The sequence below is a fragment of the Schistocerca cancellata genome, chromosome 3 (genome assembly GCF_023864275.1).
Source record: "Schistocerca cancellata isolate TAMUIC-IGC-003103 chromosome 3, iqSchCanc2.1, whole genome shotgun sequence".
NCBI lineage: Eukaryota > Metazoa > Arthropoda > Insecta > Orthoptera > Acrididae > Schistocerca > Schistocerca cancellata.
The window spans coordinates 194,381,900-194,398,813 of NC_064628.1; the positions used below are offsets into that span (position 1 = coordinate 194,381,900).

The 16,914-nt window shown below is 41.2% G+C and overlaps 1 protein-coding gene across 1 annotated transcript; it reads left to right on the forward strand.

Moving 5' to 3' along the window:
* The first annotated feature begins 14,606 nt into the window (after window positions 1-14,606).
* On the forward strand, window positions 14,607-14,996 carry LOC126176207 (trypsin alpha-3-like). The gene has a single exon (XM_049923351.1). The coding sequence runs from the start codon at window positions 14,607-14,609 to the stop codon at window positions 14,994-14,996; it is 390 nt and encodes a 129-aa protein (XP_049779308.1).
* The last annotated feature ends 1,918 nt before the right edge of the window (window positions 14,997-16,914 follow it).

Consider the following 16,914-nt stretch of genomic DNA (forward strand, 5'->3'; position numbering starts at 1 on the left):
GAGATGAATGATATGCTTGGATTATTTTGATTTCATTGTTTCGATTGGCAATTCTAATTATCATTTTTGGTGTAGGTCCCATCCCTCTTCCTTGTTTCTATAGTCTTTATCGGAAGTTTAACTTTTTGAAGGATGATGCATAGCGGACTACGTTTCACCATGAATTCTGTATTCTTAAGTGACACTAAATATTGTATCAGTGAGTATTGCAACGTGAAAGTTACCTTTCTAACAAATGCAGCAATTAACCAAACAGTAGGAATTGTTCTTGGTAGAAGTATGTCATATTCAACTTGATGGTAAATAAAAATAACACCCCAAGAATGATAGGCGCACAAACGCATGCTAATATTTCTTCAGCGTACTTCGAAAAGTAGACACTTACAAGGTCTGGTGTCTTTATTTGGTTCTACTCATGTAAATTTTATCATTTTCCTGCGACATGTATGGTCTAGTGGGTGATTTCATCTAAGATCATACAGGTCAAGAGTGAATGTATCAAACCACTATTTCAAAGTTTCCTGAAAAAAATACATATTGAAGTTGCACGTGATACCTCTGTAAAATTACAATATTTTGAATTTGTGATGATTTGTTAAAACGCTACAGACCTCTCTAAATGAGACAAGACGATTCCTGAGACACGAGAAGGTAGTAGGAGGCAAAACGCAACAGGGTATAACAATATTAATGCGGTAATAGTAAGCTGCAGGAGCGTCTATAGAAAGGTCCCAGAACTGCTCTCATTAATAAACGGTCACAATGCCCACATAGTACTAGGGACGGAAAGTTGGCTGAAACCAGATTTAAACATTAACGAATTTCTCACTCAGATTGGAGTGTGTACCGCAGAGACAGGCTGGGCAGTGAAGGGGGAAAGCGATAAAAAGTGCAATAGTATCGAAGGAAACTGACGGAGATCGGAAATGTGAAATAATTTGGGTGAAGGTCACGGTTAAAGCAGGCTCAAACATGGTAGGCCCCCTGGCTCAGCAGCTGGTGTGGCAGAGCACCTGAAGGAAAATTGGGAAAATATTTCGGGTAAATTTCCCGACCATGTTATAGTTCTTGGTGGAGATTTTAATTTGGCACAAATAGACTGGGATACTCAAACGTTTATAACGGGTGCCAGGGACAAAGAATTCAGTGAAATTTTTTTAAGTACATTATCTGAAAACTACCTTGAGCATTTAAATAGAGAACCGACTCGTGGCAATAACATATTAGACCTTCGGGTGACAAACAAACGGAACTATTTGTAACAGTTAACGCAGAACAAGGAATCAGCGATCATAAAGCGGTTACTGCATCGATGATTTCAGCCGTAAATAGAAATATTAAAAAAGGTAGTAGGATTTTTCTGTTTAGGAAAAGTGACAAAAAGCAGATTTCAGTGTACTTGACAGCTCAGCATAGAAGATTTGGCTCAAGTACAGATAGTGTTGAGGATCAATGGACAAATTTCAAAACCACCCTACAATATGCATTAGATGAGTATGTGCTTAACAAGATCGTAAGAGTTGGAAAAGAGCCAACGTGGTACAACAACCGAGGTAGAACACTGCTACAGAAACAAAGGGAACTTCACAGCAAACATAAACATAGCCAAAGCCTTGCAGACAAACAAAAATTACACGAAGGGCTATGCGAGAGGCTATCCATGAATTCGAAAGTAAAGTTCTATGTACTGACTTGGTAGAAAATCCTAAGAATTTCGTCTTATGTCAAAGCGGTAGGTGGATCAAAACATACACTCTGTGACCAAAATGGTGCTGAAGCAGAGGATGACAGACTAATGTCCGAAATACTAAATATCTTTTTCCAAAGCTGTTTCACAGAGGAAGACTGCACTGTACTTCCTTCTCTAGATTATCGCACAGATGTCGAAATGGTAGATATCAAAATAGAGCGATAGAAAAACAATTGAGGAAAGGCCGCTTGACCTGATGGGATACCAGTTCGATTGTACACAGAGTACGTGGTGTACCGTAGGTCTCTAGAAGAGCGCAGCGTTCCAAAATATTGGAAAAGGTCCCAGATCATCCCTGTTTTCAAGAAGGGACGTCGAACAGATGTGCAGAACTATAGACCTATATCTCTAACGTCAATCAGTTGTAGAATTTTGGAACACGTGCTATGTTCGAGTATAATGATTTTATGGAGACTAGAAATCTACTCTGTAGGTGTCAGCATGGGTTTCGGGAAAAGAGAATCATGTGAAACCCAGCTCGCGCTGTTCGTCCAGGAGACTCAGAGGGCCATAGACACGGGTTCCCAGGTAGATGCCCTGTTTCTTGACTTGATACAGTTCCCCACAGTCGTTTAATGACCAAAGTAAGAACATATGGACTATCAGATCAATTGTGTGATTGCATTGAAGAGCTCCTAGATAACAGAACGCAGCATGTCATTCTCAATGGAGAGAAGTCTTCCGAAGTAAGAGTGATTTCAGGTGTGCCGCAGGGGAGTGTCGTACGACCGTTGCTATTCACAATATATACAGGGTGTTACAAAAAGGTAAGGCCAAACTTTCAGGAAACATTCGTCACACACAAAGAAAGAAAATATGTTATGTGGACATGTGTCCGGAAACGCATACTTTCCATGTTAGAGCTCATTTAATTACTTCTCTTCAAATCACATTAATCATGGAATGGACACACACAGCAACAGAACGCACCAGCGTGACTTCAAACACTTTGTTACAGGAAATGTTCAAAATGTCCTCCGTTAGCGAGGATACATGCATCCACCCTCCGTCGCATGGAATCCCTGATGAGCTGATGCAGCCCTGGAGAATGGCGTATTGTATCACAGCCGTCGACAATACGAGAACGAAGAGTCTCTACATTTGGTACCGAGGTTGCGTAGACAAGAGCGTTCAAATGCTCCCATAAATGAAAGTCAAAAGGGTTGAGGTCAGGAGAGCGTGGAGGTCATGGAATTGGTCCTCCTCTACCAATCCATCGGTCACCAAATCTGTTTTTGAGAAGCGTACGAACACTTCGACTGAAATGTGCAAGAGCTCCATCGTGCATGAACCACATGTTTTGTCGTACTTGTAAAGGCACATGTTCTAGCAGCACAGGTAGAGTATCCCTTATGAAATGATAACGTGCTCCATTGAGCGTAGGTGGAAAAACATGAGGACCAATCAAGAGATCACCAACAATGCCTGCCCAAACGTTCACAGAAAATCTGTGTTGATGACGTGATTGCACAATTGCGTGCGGATTCTCGTCAGCCCACACATGTTGATTGTGAAAATTTACAATTTGATAACGTTGGAATGAAGCCTCATCCATAAAGAGAACGTTTGCGCTGAAATGAGGATTGACACATTGTTGGATGAACCATTCGCAGAAGTGTACCCGTGGAGGCCAATCAGCGGCTGATAGTGCCTGAACACGCTGTACATGGTACGGAAACAATTGGTTCTCCCGTATCACTCTCCATACAGTGAGTGGTCAACGATACCTTGTACAGCAGCAACTTCTCTGACGCTGACATTAGGGTTATCGTCAACTGCACGAAGAATTGCCTCGTCCATTGCTGGTGTCATTGTCGTTCTAGGTCTTCCCCAGTCGCGAGTCATAGGCTGGAATGTTCCGTGCTCCGTAAGACGTCGATCAATTGCTTCGAACGTCTTCCTGTCGGGACACCTTGCTTCTGAAACTCTGTCTCGATACAAACGTACCGCGCCACGTCTATTGCCCCGTGCTAATCAATACATCAAATGGGCATCTCCCAACTCCGCATTTTTAAACATTGCACAGACTGCAAAACCACGTTCGTGATGAACACTAACCGGTTTATGCTACGTACTGATGTGCTTGATGCTAGTACTGTAGAGCAATGAGTTGCAATGTCAACACAAGCACCGAAGTCAACACTACCTTCCTTCAATTGGGCCAACTGGCGGTGAATCGGGGAAGTACAGTACATATTGACGAAACTAAAATGAGCTCTAACATGGAAATTAAGCGTTTCCAGACACATGTCCACATAACATCTTTTCTTTATTCGTGTGTGAGGTATGTTTCCTGTAAGTATGGCCGTACCTTTTTGTAACACATTGTATAAATGACCTTGTGGATATCATCGGAAGTTCACTGACGCTTTTTGCGGATGATGCTGTTGTATTTCGAGAGGTTGTAACAATGGAAAATTGTACTGAAATGCAGGAGGATCTTCAACGAATTGACGTATGGTGCAGGAAATGGCAACTGAATCTCAATGTAGACAAGTGTAATGTGCTGCGAATACATAGAAAGATAGATCCTTTATCATTTAGCTATAATATAGCAGGTCAGCAACTGGAAGCAGTTAATTCCATAAATTATCTGGGAGTAGGCATTAGGATTGATTTAAAATGGAATGGCCATATAAAATTAATCGTCGGTAAAGCAGATGCCAGACAGAGATTCATTGGAAGAATCCTAAGGAAATGGAATCAGAAAAAAAGGAAGTAGGTTACAGTAAACTTGTTCGCCCACTGCTTGGATACTGCTCACCGGTGTGGGATCCGTACCCGATAGGGTTGATAGAAGAGATAGAGAAGATCCAACGGAGAGCAGCGAGCTTCGTTACTGGATCATTTAGTAATCGAGAAAGCGTTACGGAGATGATAGATAAACTCTAGTGGAAGACTCTGCAAGTGAGACACTCAGTAGCTCGGTACGAACTTTTGTTGAAGTTACGAGAACATACCTTCACCGAGGGGTCAAGCAGTATATCGCTCCCTCCTACGTATATCTCGCTAAGAGACCATGAGGATTAAATCAGAGAGATTAGAGCCCACAAAGAGGCATACCGACTATCTTTCTTTCCACGAACAATACGAGACTGGAATAAGTGGGAGAACTGATAGAGGCACTCAAAGTTCCGTTCGCCACACACCGTCAGGTGGCTTGCGGAATATGGATGTAGATGTAGATGTAGAGTGTTTGTGAAATTGTCGCAAAATTGAAAAATTGTAATACAGAAACCAAAAGTGATAGAGATCTGAATATATTTTCAATAAATACTTTGTTCCCAATACTATAAGACATGAGTAACACAAACACACTTCTGAGCATTTTTAATTTTTTACAAAATAAAGTATGAAAATTTGTAACATTTTGCAAATTTCAAGACTATGTTTCTAAAGTATGAGTAGTCACAGGATGTTAACAATATTGATAAATAGTAAGGCGGAAGGACTGCTATCTGTCTGCTATGACGTTAGTGCATGAAATTCTTCAGCTGTCAAGATATTTGTGCATAAAGATGAAAGAATCACATTTTTTTGGTTAGTTAGAAATTAAGTTCTCCAAAACGCCCAACCTAAATGTTCTAAAAATTTCATGGTACGCTAGTTGGTCTTTGTATTTTGGGTATGTAAAATCAGGGTAGTCAACACTTGTCTGTACAAAATGTGAAAAATTGCATTTTATAGGAAAAATTAGATGTAGAATATTTTTACCCATTTTATGATATTTTTCAGAAATTATGATCCAGATTGCTGTACACACAGGTACCTCTAATAACCAGCAGCACGTTCTCTTGCATTGATGCATGCAGTATTCGTCGTGGCATCAAGGCACTGTTGATCCAGATAGTCTTACTACTCAACGGCGATGCGGCGTAGATCCCACTGAGTGGTTGGACGGTCACGCCGTCCATAAGCAGCCCTTTTCAATTTATCCCAGGCATGTTCGATAGGTCTCATGTCTGGAGAACATGCTGGCCACTCTAGTCGAGCAATGGCATTATCCTGAACGAAGTCATTCACAAGGCGTGCGCAATGGGCGGGCGATTTTTCGTTCATGAAGACGATTGCCTTGCCAATATACTGCCGATATGGTTCCACTATCGGTCGGAGGATGGCATTTACGTTTCGTACTGCCGTTACGGTGCCTTCCATATCCACCAGCGGCGTACGTCGGCTCCACATAATGCCACTCCAAAGCAGCAGGGAACCTCCACCTTACTGCACTGCCGGCCGGAGTGGCCGTGCGGTTCTAGGCGCTACAGTCTAGAATCGAGCGACCGCTACGGTCGCAGTTTCGAATCCTACCTCGCGCATGGATATGTATGATGTACTTAGGTTAGTTAGGTTTAATTAGTTCTAAGTTCTAGGCGACTGATGACCTCAGAAGTTAAGTCGCATAGTGCTCAGAGCCATTTGAGCCTTACTGCATTCGCTGGGCAGTGTCTAAGGCGTTCAGCCTGACCGGGTTGCTTCCAAACACGATTGTCTGCTTGAAGGCATTTGAGACATTCACCGGTGAGGAGAAAGTGATGCCAATCTTGAGCGGTCCATTCAGCATGTCGTTGGGCCCATCTGTACCGCGCTGCATGGTGTCATGGTTGCAAAGTTGGACCTGGCCATGGACGTCGTGAGTGATGTTGCGCACCATGCAGCCTATTGCTCACAGTTTGAGTCATAACACGACGTCCTGTGTTTGCACGAATAGCATTATTCAACGCGATGGCTTTGCTGTCAGATTCCTCCAAGCCGTAATCCGTTGGTCGCAGTCATCCACTGCAGTAGTAGCCCTTGGGCGGCCTAAGCGAAACATGTCGTCGACATTTACTGTCTCTGTATCCCCACCATATCCGAACAGCATCGCTGTGGTTCACTCCGAGACGCCTGGGCGCTTCGGTTGTTGAGAGCCCTTCCTGGCACAAGGTAACAATGCGGACGCGATCGAACTGCAGTACTGACCGTAGGCGTGGTTGAACTACAGGCAACATGAGCCGTGTACCTCCTTCCTGGTGGAATGACTGGTTTGGTCTAATAGGTGCTGCTCAGGCATGATTGTTTGTATCTTTGGGCGGTTTTAGTGAAATCTCTGAACAGTCAAAGGGATTGTGTCTGTGTTAAAATATCCACAGTCAACGTCTGTCTCCAGGAATTCTGGGAACCGGAGTTATGTAAAACTTTTTTGATATGTGTATCTTGCAGCTCATGAGAGACACATATTATCTGTCCCACCCACCACTTATTGTCATACACTCAAGAAATGAAGTGGCTCACTACAAAGTCTTCTGACGTATACTGTGGTCTCTGCATTTCATACACAGTAACAGACTACATTTCGTTCAGAACCGTTCTTGCAACGTATGTGCCACTCCAGGATGCAACCTAGTAGTGACTTGATTGAATTCCTACCATACGCATCAGACCATTTTCCTCTTTCTTTGGAACGGAATTCCCTTAATGTACTTTCGTTTAGATTTAAGAGTTTTACTTTTGTAACTAATCCAGTAGCACCTCATAGAATCAACAGCTTCATGCCAGAAACTAAATCTTGTGGCAAGACGTTTACAGAGACCTATTACCCCATCAAAAGTACTTTTACTATAACCTGTTGCTGAAATTATCCATTTTTTGTCGTTATTCCAGTACTACACTGTTGAGCACGCTCATAAAGCTGAAAGCGGTTTTGAAAATGAGATGCTGCACCATCAGTCACATACATATGTGGAAGAAATACATGGCCTCTAGGCGCTGTGTCATCATATAGCATGCTGACGGCGTAGCATCCACGCCCACTGTCATTAATGAGATCATCACTGACGATAGCAAAAGTACTGTGATATTCCAATGAAGTGATTAACACATGGAAATACTGATACCTGTGATGCGTACCAGTGGTAACTCTGAATTTTGTTCTGCAAAGCAACAGACCAGTTCACAGCAAAGCCGAAATTAAGAACTAATGTGTCGGTATTATAGCTTGTCTCTGAATTCTCTGGATATGATGGCGAGCTATTCCGTTGATGACCCAGTACCTAACGTCTGTAACCAATTGCTCTGGCTCTACTGACGTATTCTCCAAGTCTCCTCCCTCCCACAAGGCACAGGTTACGTCATTGTCAGTATCCAGAAGGTATAATGCTTCAACAGTCATCACTTTAGCAGCAGACCACATTGCACAGACATATTGCACGTTCCTGCAACCAACATTTATCCTGCGGCACTTGACGGATACGCAAAATCATCAGGTCCATCTACGAGAACTTCTTTCCTGTGACACTGCTTATGGCGAAACAAATAAGTTTCAAATTGATGCAGTAAATACATGTTGCAAACTTCCTTCTCTGACTGGCATTTTACTCATTTTGGGCACCAGGATCAGAATTTTGTGAGACCAATTTTTAAAATCGGGTTATTCATATTTGTTATGACAAATGCTTCTCTTATTGATCTTGTCCTATATCTTTTTACATTTTAACTTTTTCACCATTTTCACTAACAGAGATAGCGTCAGTCTGGTTACGACTTTGCCTCCTGCAATCTTTGTCATCACTTAGTTAATATTCCAGAGCAATAGGAAGCTTATCATCTTGCAATAGATTCCCACTGTAAGTTCCTCATCATGGCCATTTACCTTTGATATACTCTATTTTTCTAGCTTTTGATATTAACTAATGTGAGGAAGTGAGTATGTATTTCTGTGTCTGCTGCTTACAGTAGCTACCTCGTACGAGTAAGTACAGTGTCAGTAACGGTACCTTTCCAGTATAGGTGGCAGTTGAGATAGCAATATTTAGGTTTTGAAACCATACATCACATTTCATACACATATCGGTATCTTCAGGTACTGCACCAAGTGCATCTACATTATACACTTCATAAAATTGTGAAGATGTGGCTTGTGTAAAACTTGTTCATATTTCTTCCACTTTTCTTTTTACATAGTGTTTTTATCTTGTGGTACTTACTTTCCTGCGCGTCTAAGGTGGGTACAGTAGGAGCTACAGCGGAAATGCTACTGTTCAACTCATCAAAAACTTCACACCCAGGATATAAACATCTTAACATATGCACTGTCTTCTTCAGTTTCACATTAGAGAGATGGTGTTCGTTCAAGTAGGTTCTCACTAAATTTCTTCTTGTTGTGAGTGTAGCAATTGCTGCACAATGGATGTGATGCTAATACCGTTACTTGAGGACTAAGATTTTTCTGCAGTACCTCTGACAGATTTCCCAAAACTCTGAAGTGTTTTTCACGTATCTCCAACACCACCATCTTGTGCTTATTTTCATAGTTCACACACCACACTGTTTCACTACCATATTTCCTCAGTGACATTATATATAACAAAAAGTTCAAACCAAACACAAACCTCGATGTAAAATGGCTTATATACAAGTTCTCACTCAGAAAAATCACTGGAAACTGTGTTGTCAACGTGCACATTTTACAGTAGAAATTCAGTGATGCGAATTATGCAGAATGTTTAAAATTTTTAATACTTTACACAGAAAACCTTTGCCCACTGTGTTTGCACTGTCTACTGATATATTAACCAAACAATGTATTGTGTGATTCTAAAAAGTTTTCCGATGGGGATTTTCGAGAAAGTAATTGGTAAAAACTCGTAAATATGCAACGCTTTATATTTTAGTAATAAATTCTTACATAACGCAGATAGCTGAAGCGGAGAAGATACTGTTTACAGTTACATCAGTATCATGTGGTAATATAACAGAAAAGTTACCGTTCTCTGACCTTCCGAGCTAGAAAAAAAAATTTTAGTGGAAAAATTAAGTTAAATTTCGTATTTTCGTATTAGGTTTGTAAGTTGAAGGAAGCCCATTAGTGTGCGAATGTCAACTAAAATTCGACACACTAGAGGGAGCTTCAACACAAAACATCTGCCAGGTCTCCCGTACTTTACGTATGTTGGTTAGATATTTTTTTTGCACTCTACTGTTTTATGTGTTATATACATAATATGCACTTTGTAAAGGGCAGTACTACTTACAAAAATTAAGATAAAATCAAAATACTTTATTTCTTAACACGTATGATATAAAGGTCTAATATATATTTTTCCAGAGATATTCATGACCACGAGTTGACCCGACCTGCATGATTTGCAATTAAACCACCCTAGTGAATGATGTTATGCAAGTCTTCATTTCCGACGTCCAGTCGTAAAAGTAGGAATCGTCTCTTGGCCCTATCTCTTATACGTAAAGAGTAGTCTGATTGAGATTCTTAGCGGCTTAGCCATGGCTAAGACTGAATTTTATATCTTTCGTTTATGTTGTACCCTGTGAGTTCCTCTGCTGGTAGCTAGATCCAGTACTGATCGTATCCTTTTAAAATCTTGTTTTGGGAAAGAGTTAAAGCTGGCCTTCGTGACTCTTCAAGCACCTCTAGGAAAACAGTAGGAATTGGTGAAATTCCCGACACTCAAGTAGCCAGATTACGGGAAAAACCCTTACATCGAAAACAAAACACACTACAGAAAGATTGCGTACTGATAGGGTAACGGCTGCGAACTACTTTTCGCTAGCACCCTACAGCTCGTGTGATCCGCTTTGAGATATCTGATAGCCTCCATCGCTGATAAGCAAAATACTGACATAACAATTTATCAGTAAATATTTGTATGAAAAGTCTTATTTGCCAAGTGTTATTTGACCATCCCCATCTCTACAGAAATGCTGTTAACGATACCTAACTCCTAGCTTCTGTTGTTCCTACTGACGTGTCAACAAATGAAATATTCCCTCACAGTACGTTGTTGCTTGTTAGAAGGGGATAGCATTTCACGTCGCAGTTCTTACGTGACTCTTTTCAGCAAGGAGTGAAAGACACTCGTGTGATATGAACATTAGTTTGAGAATATGTAGTCAGTATAAAAGACTCGTAAATAATTCCAGATTCTACGCAAGGTGCTCAAAATTATCTGCACACCCCTAAGTGCTCCAGGATTAATCACTATGTGTCACTAGAGAAAGACCTGCCATTATAAAAGGAGATGATGGTGTCGTACTGTCAGCAGAGAAGCAGGAACAACAAAACGTGTCGGTCAGGAAAACTCAATAATTTTGAAAGAAAGGCTGGTTATTGAGTGTCACTTGAGTACAAATTCCATCACAGACGTTTCAGCTGTTTCTGCCCAAGTCGAATGTTAGTATTGATGTGTACGTAATGTGGAAACGCTAAGGAACATCCAATAGCTAAATCAAGGCCAGGCAGTCTTCACATACTGAACTAACAGCAATTGTGGAACATCGCAGAGGGAGTCTGCGTAAAATCTCATTGAATCCGTAGAAGGACCACTAGTGAGTTCAAAAGTCCCACAAGAGGTCCAGCTAACACAAAGTGCGCAGGAAGATAAAAAAAAAAAAAAATTGACTGGAATACGGTGGTGGAGCACTTCCACACAAGTAACATATTTCATTACCCAAGGCTAAGCGACGTTTGATGTGGCGCTAAGAACAACAATTCTCAACAGTGGGTGAATGGAAACGAGGGATTTGGAGAGAATAATCAGCCTATAATCTGTGGCAAACCCGTGGAAGCGAGTAAATTGAGTGAATGCCTGAAGAATGTACTTGCCGTCATGTTTACACCTCTGTTTACCTACAATTATTCAACTATACGCTTCTTTTAGTTGGTAATTTTAGGAAGCGGATTCTGATGGGTGCAACTGATAGCAGTTAATGACGGATCACCAGATGTACGTTTTATTATTATTGATATTATTAGTGTTCCACACAAGTTTAGCTACGCCCATTTTTAGGAAGCTCACGTATGTCACAATAGAATATTAATCGCTTCACACTGAAGCACTAAGACCGTATGAATGTAGAGGAAATAATTACAGATATTGCATTAGCGAGCGAGGATGACGACCGACATTACTGAAATACACGTCTCACCGTAGCGCGTTTATTGAGCACAACCGTCCAGTGGCGACTCCTTACTTCTGTGCTACGCCAAGCATGTGCGCAATAAGATAATCGCAACTCAAAAGGTATGATCATTGGGCAAAGATTACTCTTATACACTGGATTTGGCTAAACAACTAGTAGCTGCGTCATTGTAACACCTACATCAATACAACATTACTCTGCGGCAACTCTAAGCAATGGACAAGCGAAATTGCCGGAAACATATTTAATATTCCAATGTGGGAAGGAACACGATCTCACACATCCTCAGACTTATGAAAACCGGCAGGGAGTTTACAGCGACATTATGTCTCTGCGTGAAATTAACCCCAATAAAGGTAAAAATACCTAAACACCACACGATGATAGGGTGATATGTGTGAGCTATGTACACATAATAACTGCTGCTAAATGAAAACGTAACTACAGAAAAGAAGTACTGAAAGTATTACCGAAAAATCTTCAAAACCTGGTGTTCTAATAGAATGTACAGTAGTTGGAACTACAACAGGAATAACAGTTAATTAATAAACTGTCTACCATATAGAACTCTACCACTAAATGTGAACTCATTTATTAAAAAAGTTATCTTCATTAAACGTTAGAGCCTTACCTTACTGAAGATTTATCAGGAGTTAAAGTTAATTGTTAGTCGTTAACTTGTAATAGTAAACTTTATGTTGTGGGTGTACTGAAATGAGGAAGTGAATGAAACGCATTACTATTGCTTAAATAAGAAATGTTTTGGCTGGCGAAGATAAATTAAAAACATATTACTCGTTTAGTTTCGTAAATATTTAATTATCAATATTAAATCACTGCAGAATCAAAATACAGGTGAATCGGATAGTATCTGACATAGGTTGCAAATTTCCCTTCATTCACATGAACATGTTAAGGTTTTCATCAAAGAGCGAGGCTTGTGTAGGAGACTGAACATCTTTCCCACAGAAAATCCTATTCCATGATTTACTTTCCACGGCTAATCCAGTAACAGAAAGTAATACTTAACGCAAACAGTAAACAAACAAAAGTACGCAGTACGCAGTACGCAGTAGCGGGTTCGATTTTTTAAGTGAATCACGCGCACCCCGGCGTAACCCCACACCTGAACGACTCGAACTTGTAAGACAACGATTTTCGCGATCGTCGGGGCGTCATTTCTCACAACTAATTCGCAACTAATTAACGTTTAATGGACTGAGAAACGTTAACAGAACTTACGTAGAGTCCGCTAAAGTTTGTTCTTCAGTCCGTTACTCGAGAAATTAACTCGGTTAGTTAACGATTAACGTATTAACGGTCTTGTGCCCAACTGTGCCAACTAGTGAGGTCGCTGCACGAGAAGACGGGGGCAATCGGTGACGTTCGCTTGAAGGTAGTCTGAAGAGCGCTGCAGGGTTGAGAGGGCGCTGCACCTTGGGCATTAGTTTTTTATGGTGAACTTCGCAACTGGGTAGCTGTTCCTCAATATATTGACAGCCTTCCCCTTTCCCCTCTTCACTCTTAGATGTGTAGCATTTTCCACCGCCACCCTTCTGCGGTTGTCTAACACTTCTCTAACATACCTTTCTTACAGGCAAAGTATTCCCATTGATATGCACAACATTGTAATACATAAGACAATGTATTCGGTTTCGCTTGTGCTAGATGTCGTTCCACTGAACATATATTATTTATTCAGAAAAATTGTTGGGAATACCTGCGCAGTATTCTGCATTTATAATTTAGTATGTTTGTATTATTACCTTGCCATTAAAAGGAAAATTTAAAATACTTAGGAGCGGGCTGAGCAATCAGTCTGCGCTACTATAATGCGCTAAACTCCTATTCCCTCCCATACATTGACACGGATCCTTCTTTGATGGAGTCACTGGAACGTAATCAGTTCTCACCCTTTACGACAATTGACTAAGTGTATCATTAAAAAGGCTCGAAATTTGATATTATTTCCACCTAAATTACCATCTTACTAAGCTTATGACAGAATATGAAGCAAGAAACATGCGGAAATGCATTAGTAAAATCCTGCAGGCATTATTAATGACTGCTCAGCCCATTCATGACGACGTTAGAACCTTCTACTAATCATCATGCATATCCTTACTTTCAGAGAGTTTATCTTTCTCTATGCATTCTTCCACGATGTTTGTTCAAGTTTCTCCTATCTCCTTGAATTTCATTGTACTGTGCTTATCCACGTCTTCCCTAATTTCCGAATGGCGAGATATGTCAACTCTTATAAATATCACATCTCTTGCTTTTATGCGGCTTTCTCGGTGTTCACGTACAAATCATGATTTACTTCTGTAAACAAGCATTGGATCTGCCATTTCATATAACACTTCAATCATGTTTCTTTCTTACTTTTATTTTTAAGACATTTATTTATTGTTCCACATACACCTCAAACTTCGCTAATTTCATCTCTATGTCTTCATAAACCCCGTATGTTGCGTTGCAACTGAAATAATGTCGATATTTGAGCTGCTCTGCTGGTTTAATTTTAATCACAAATTTGGCTGTACGGGCTGATTTCCTTTAAAAGTTATTGATTTTCTTTTCTTCTCTGAAATCATCAGATCAAAATGATGAAACGCCAAGGATCAACAATTAATTAAATTATATGTCACATTTTACATCTGACGTTTGGACAAGTTCTGTGTAGTATGAAGTAGTCATGTTGCAGAGGTGGGTTCTGTCTTATGTTGAGCTGACCAACTTTCATACATGTTGTCCACTACAGATTGAAATAGGTTACTGAATAATAAGTAAATGATAAGTGCAGGTTTGATAAATAAATGAAATTCTTTAACGGATTTCAGCCTAAAGTTTTGTAAGTCATGTTACATTTTTTTTTTTTTTTTTTTTTTTTTTTGTCGAAGCACTGTCCTCTGCTGTTTTGTGTTTTGAAGGGTGCAGTATGTTGAGTGTGTACGGTACTTTGCAGACGGTGAGCCTCGGCACGACGGAGCCATCTGCAGGCACAGCGGTGACTATCACGGGCTGGGGCGACCTGTCCTCCGGAGGCTCCTCCCCCACACAGCTGCAGGCGGTCACCACGTCTATCGTGGCCCGTGCCTCCTGCAACATAGCCTACGGCGGCGAGATCACGCAGCGCATGATCTGCGCAGGCGAAGACGAGGGCGGCAAGGACTCGTGCCAGGGCGACAGCGGCGGACCACTGGTGGAAGGATCCACCCAGTACGGCATCGTCTCCTGGGGCAGAGGATGCGCTCAGGCCGGCTACCCTGGCGTCTACGCCAACGTGGCCAACCTGCGTTCCTGGGTAACCGAAGTAACCGGTGTCTAGTAACTGATCGAGCAGATTATGAATATATCGTTCTTATCTGTAGCATAAAATTACGACAATAAAACTTTTATTTCATTACCATATGCACCAGTTTCATCAACTCCTTCAATGGTACGTCCTGAATAATACACAGACATCTATCAATTTTCCTGTGTTACCGAATCCCTTCCCTATCAACAGTAAAGATGACTGATGCACTCTATAAGATGTAGGGATGATCAGTTTCTGAAAGTCTGGTGCTAGTCTCGTTTATTCTACACGGAAACATAAACAGTAGTTTTGTTGCCAGTGACCACAATGGCTCCAAAAATTTCGATGGAGTGTTATCGCCTCTGCCTTATTTGATATTAATTCGTCTCAAACTCTTTTAAATTCTCAGTCTAATACTCAGTTCTCCAATCTATTCCTTGTTAACTCGTTTCTTCATCTATCATGTCATCAGACGAACCCTGACCCTCACACAGGCCTTCAGTATCGTCTTTCCACTCCCTCCTTTTCATTTGATAGTAGAATTCCTATTGCACACTTAAAGTTTCCATCCTTGGTTTTAATTTCACAAAAAATTGTATTGACTTTTCTGTATGCGGAGTCACTCCTTCCGGCAGTCGATTTTTTAACATTTTTCATGCAGCCATTTCGCCTAGGTTTCCACGCACTACGTACTTGTTTCATTCCTAAGTTACTTCTATCTCTGGATTTCTCATTTTCCGTGAACAATTTTTTTCTTTCGTCGACGAACTGAAGTATTTCTGTTACCCATGGTTTCCTCGCGGCTACCTCCCTTGTACCTACGTTTTTCTTTCCATCTTCTGTCAGTGCCCTGTCTCTTGCTGAGCAATTCATTATCGCAGAATTAATAGCCCCAGAGAACTTCAAGCGTATCTCTACATTCCTTAGTACTGCCGTATCCCTCATCTTTGCCCATTGATTGTTCCTGACTAGCCTTTTAAACTTCTGCCTACCCATCATTCTTACGACATTCTGACCTACGTCTGCTTCTTGGTGCGCCATATCTGATTTCGTAATTTCTACCTGATCATGACGTAATCTAGCAGGAATCGTCACGTACCTCACGGCCTTCTCCATGTATACCTCCTGCTTTTGTGGTTTTCAGCTTTTTGTGCTTTTCAGCTATTACTAGCTGCAGTTTACTGCAGAACTCAATTAGTCCTTCTCCTCTCTCATTCCTACTACCAAGCCCATATTTCCTGTAGCTCTTTCTTCTACTCCGTCTCCTGCAACCGCTTTCCTTTCCCGCATGACCAATAAACTTCAGTCTCCCTTTAAATACTTAATTACACGGTCATTACGCAGCTATACCTATGTTGATTGAGCCGTAGAATTTCGCTTTTCATATTCTCCACTCCTCCTACGGCGCTCACATTTCCGACATTCCAGAACCCGACTAGTAGAACGTTACCTTTTGTTGGTTACTGAATAATTTTTCATCATCACCTCCCTATGGTTCTGTCCTGTCGTAGATCTGAAGGGGTACTTGTCGGGAATCTTTTGCCAACGGAGAGATCATCATCACACTTTTTCCGTTACAGCGCAATTAGCCTGTGGATACACAATATGTCTCTCTAATGCGGTGTTTTCCATTGCCTTCTGCATCTTAACGCTCTTGATGACTGCTGTTTCTCGCACCTAATAGTGGCAGTTTCCCGCCTCAAAGGCAAGAGAGTGCCCTGAATCTCTGCCCGCTGCTCCGCCCACTTCGGAAAGCCCGTTGGCAGAAAGTGTGTGACTTCTTACAACGGAAGTCTTGTAAAGGAAATTGTAACAGCTAAGTAGCATTAGAGGGCGTAAGGAACGGTCCTAGATATGAGAGATGTGTGGCGATAAAACTTCTGAGGCATACATGGAGGAAACGAGGAGACTAACGCAGGATGTTCACTATCTAAAAGTCATGTGGAAA

Excerpts from the sequence above, each read along its gene's own strand:
- LOC126176207 (XM_049923351.1), top strand. The coding sequence starts at position 14,607 with ATGTTGAGTGTGTACGGTACTTTGCAGACGGTGAGCCTCGGCACGACG.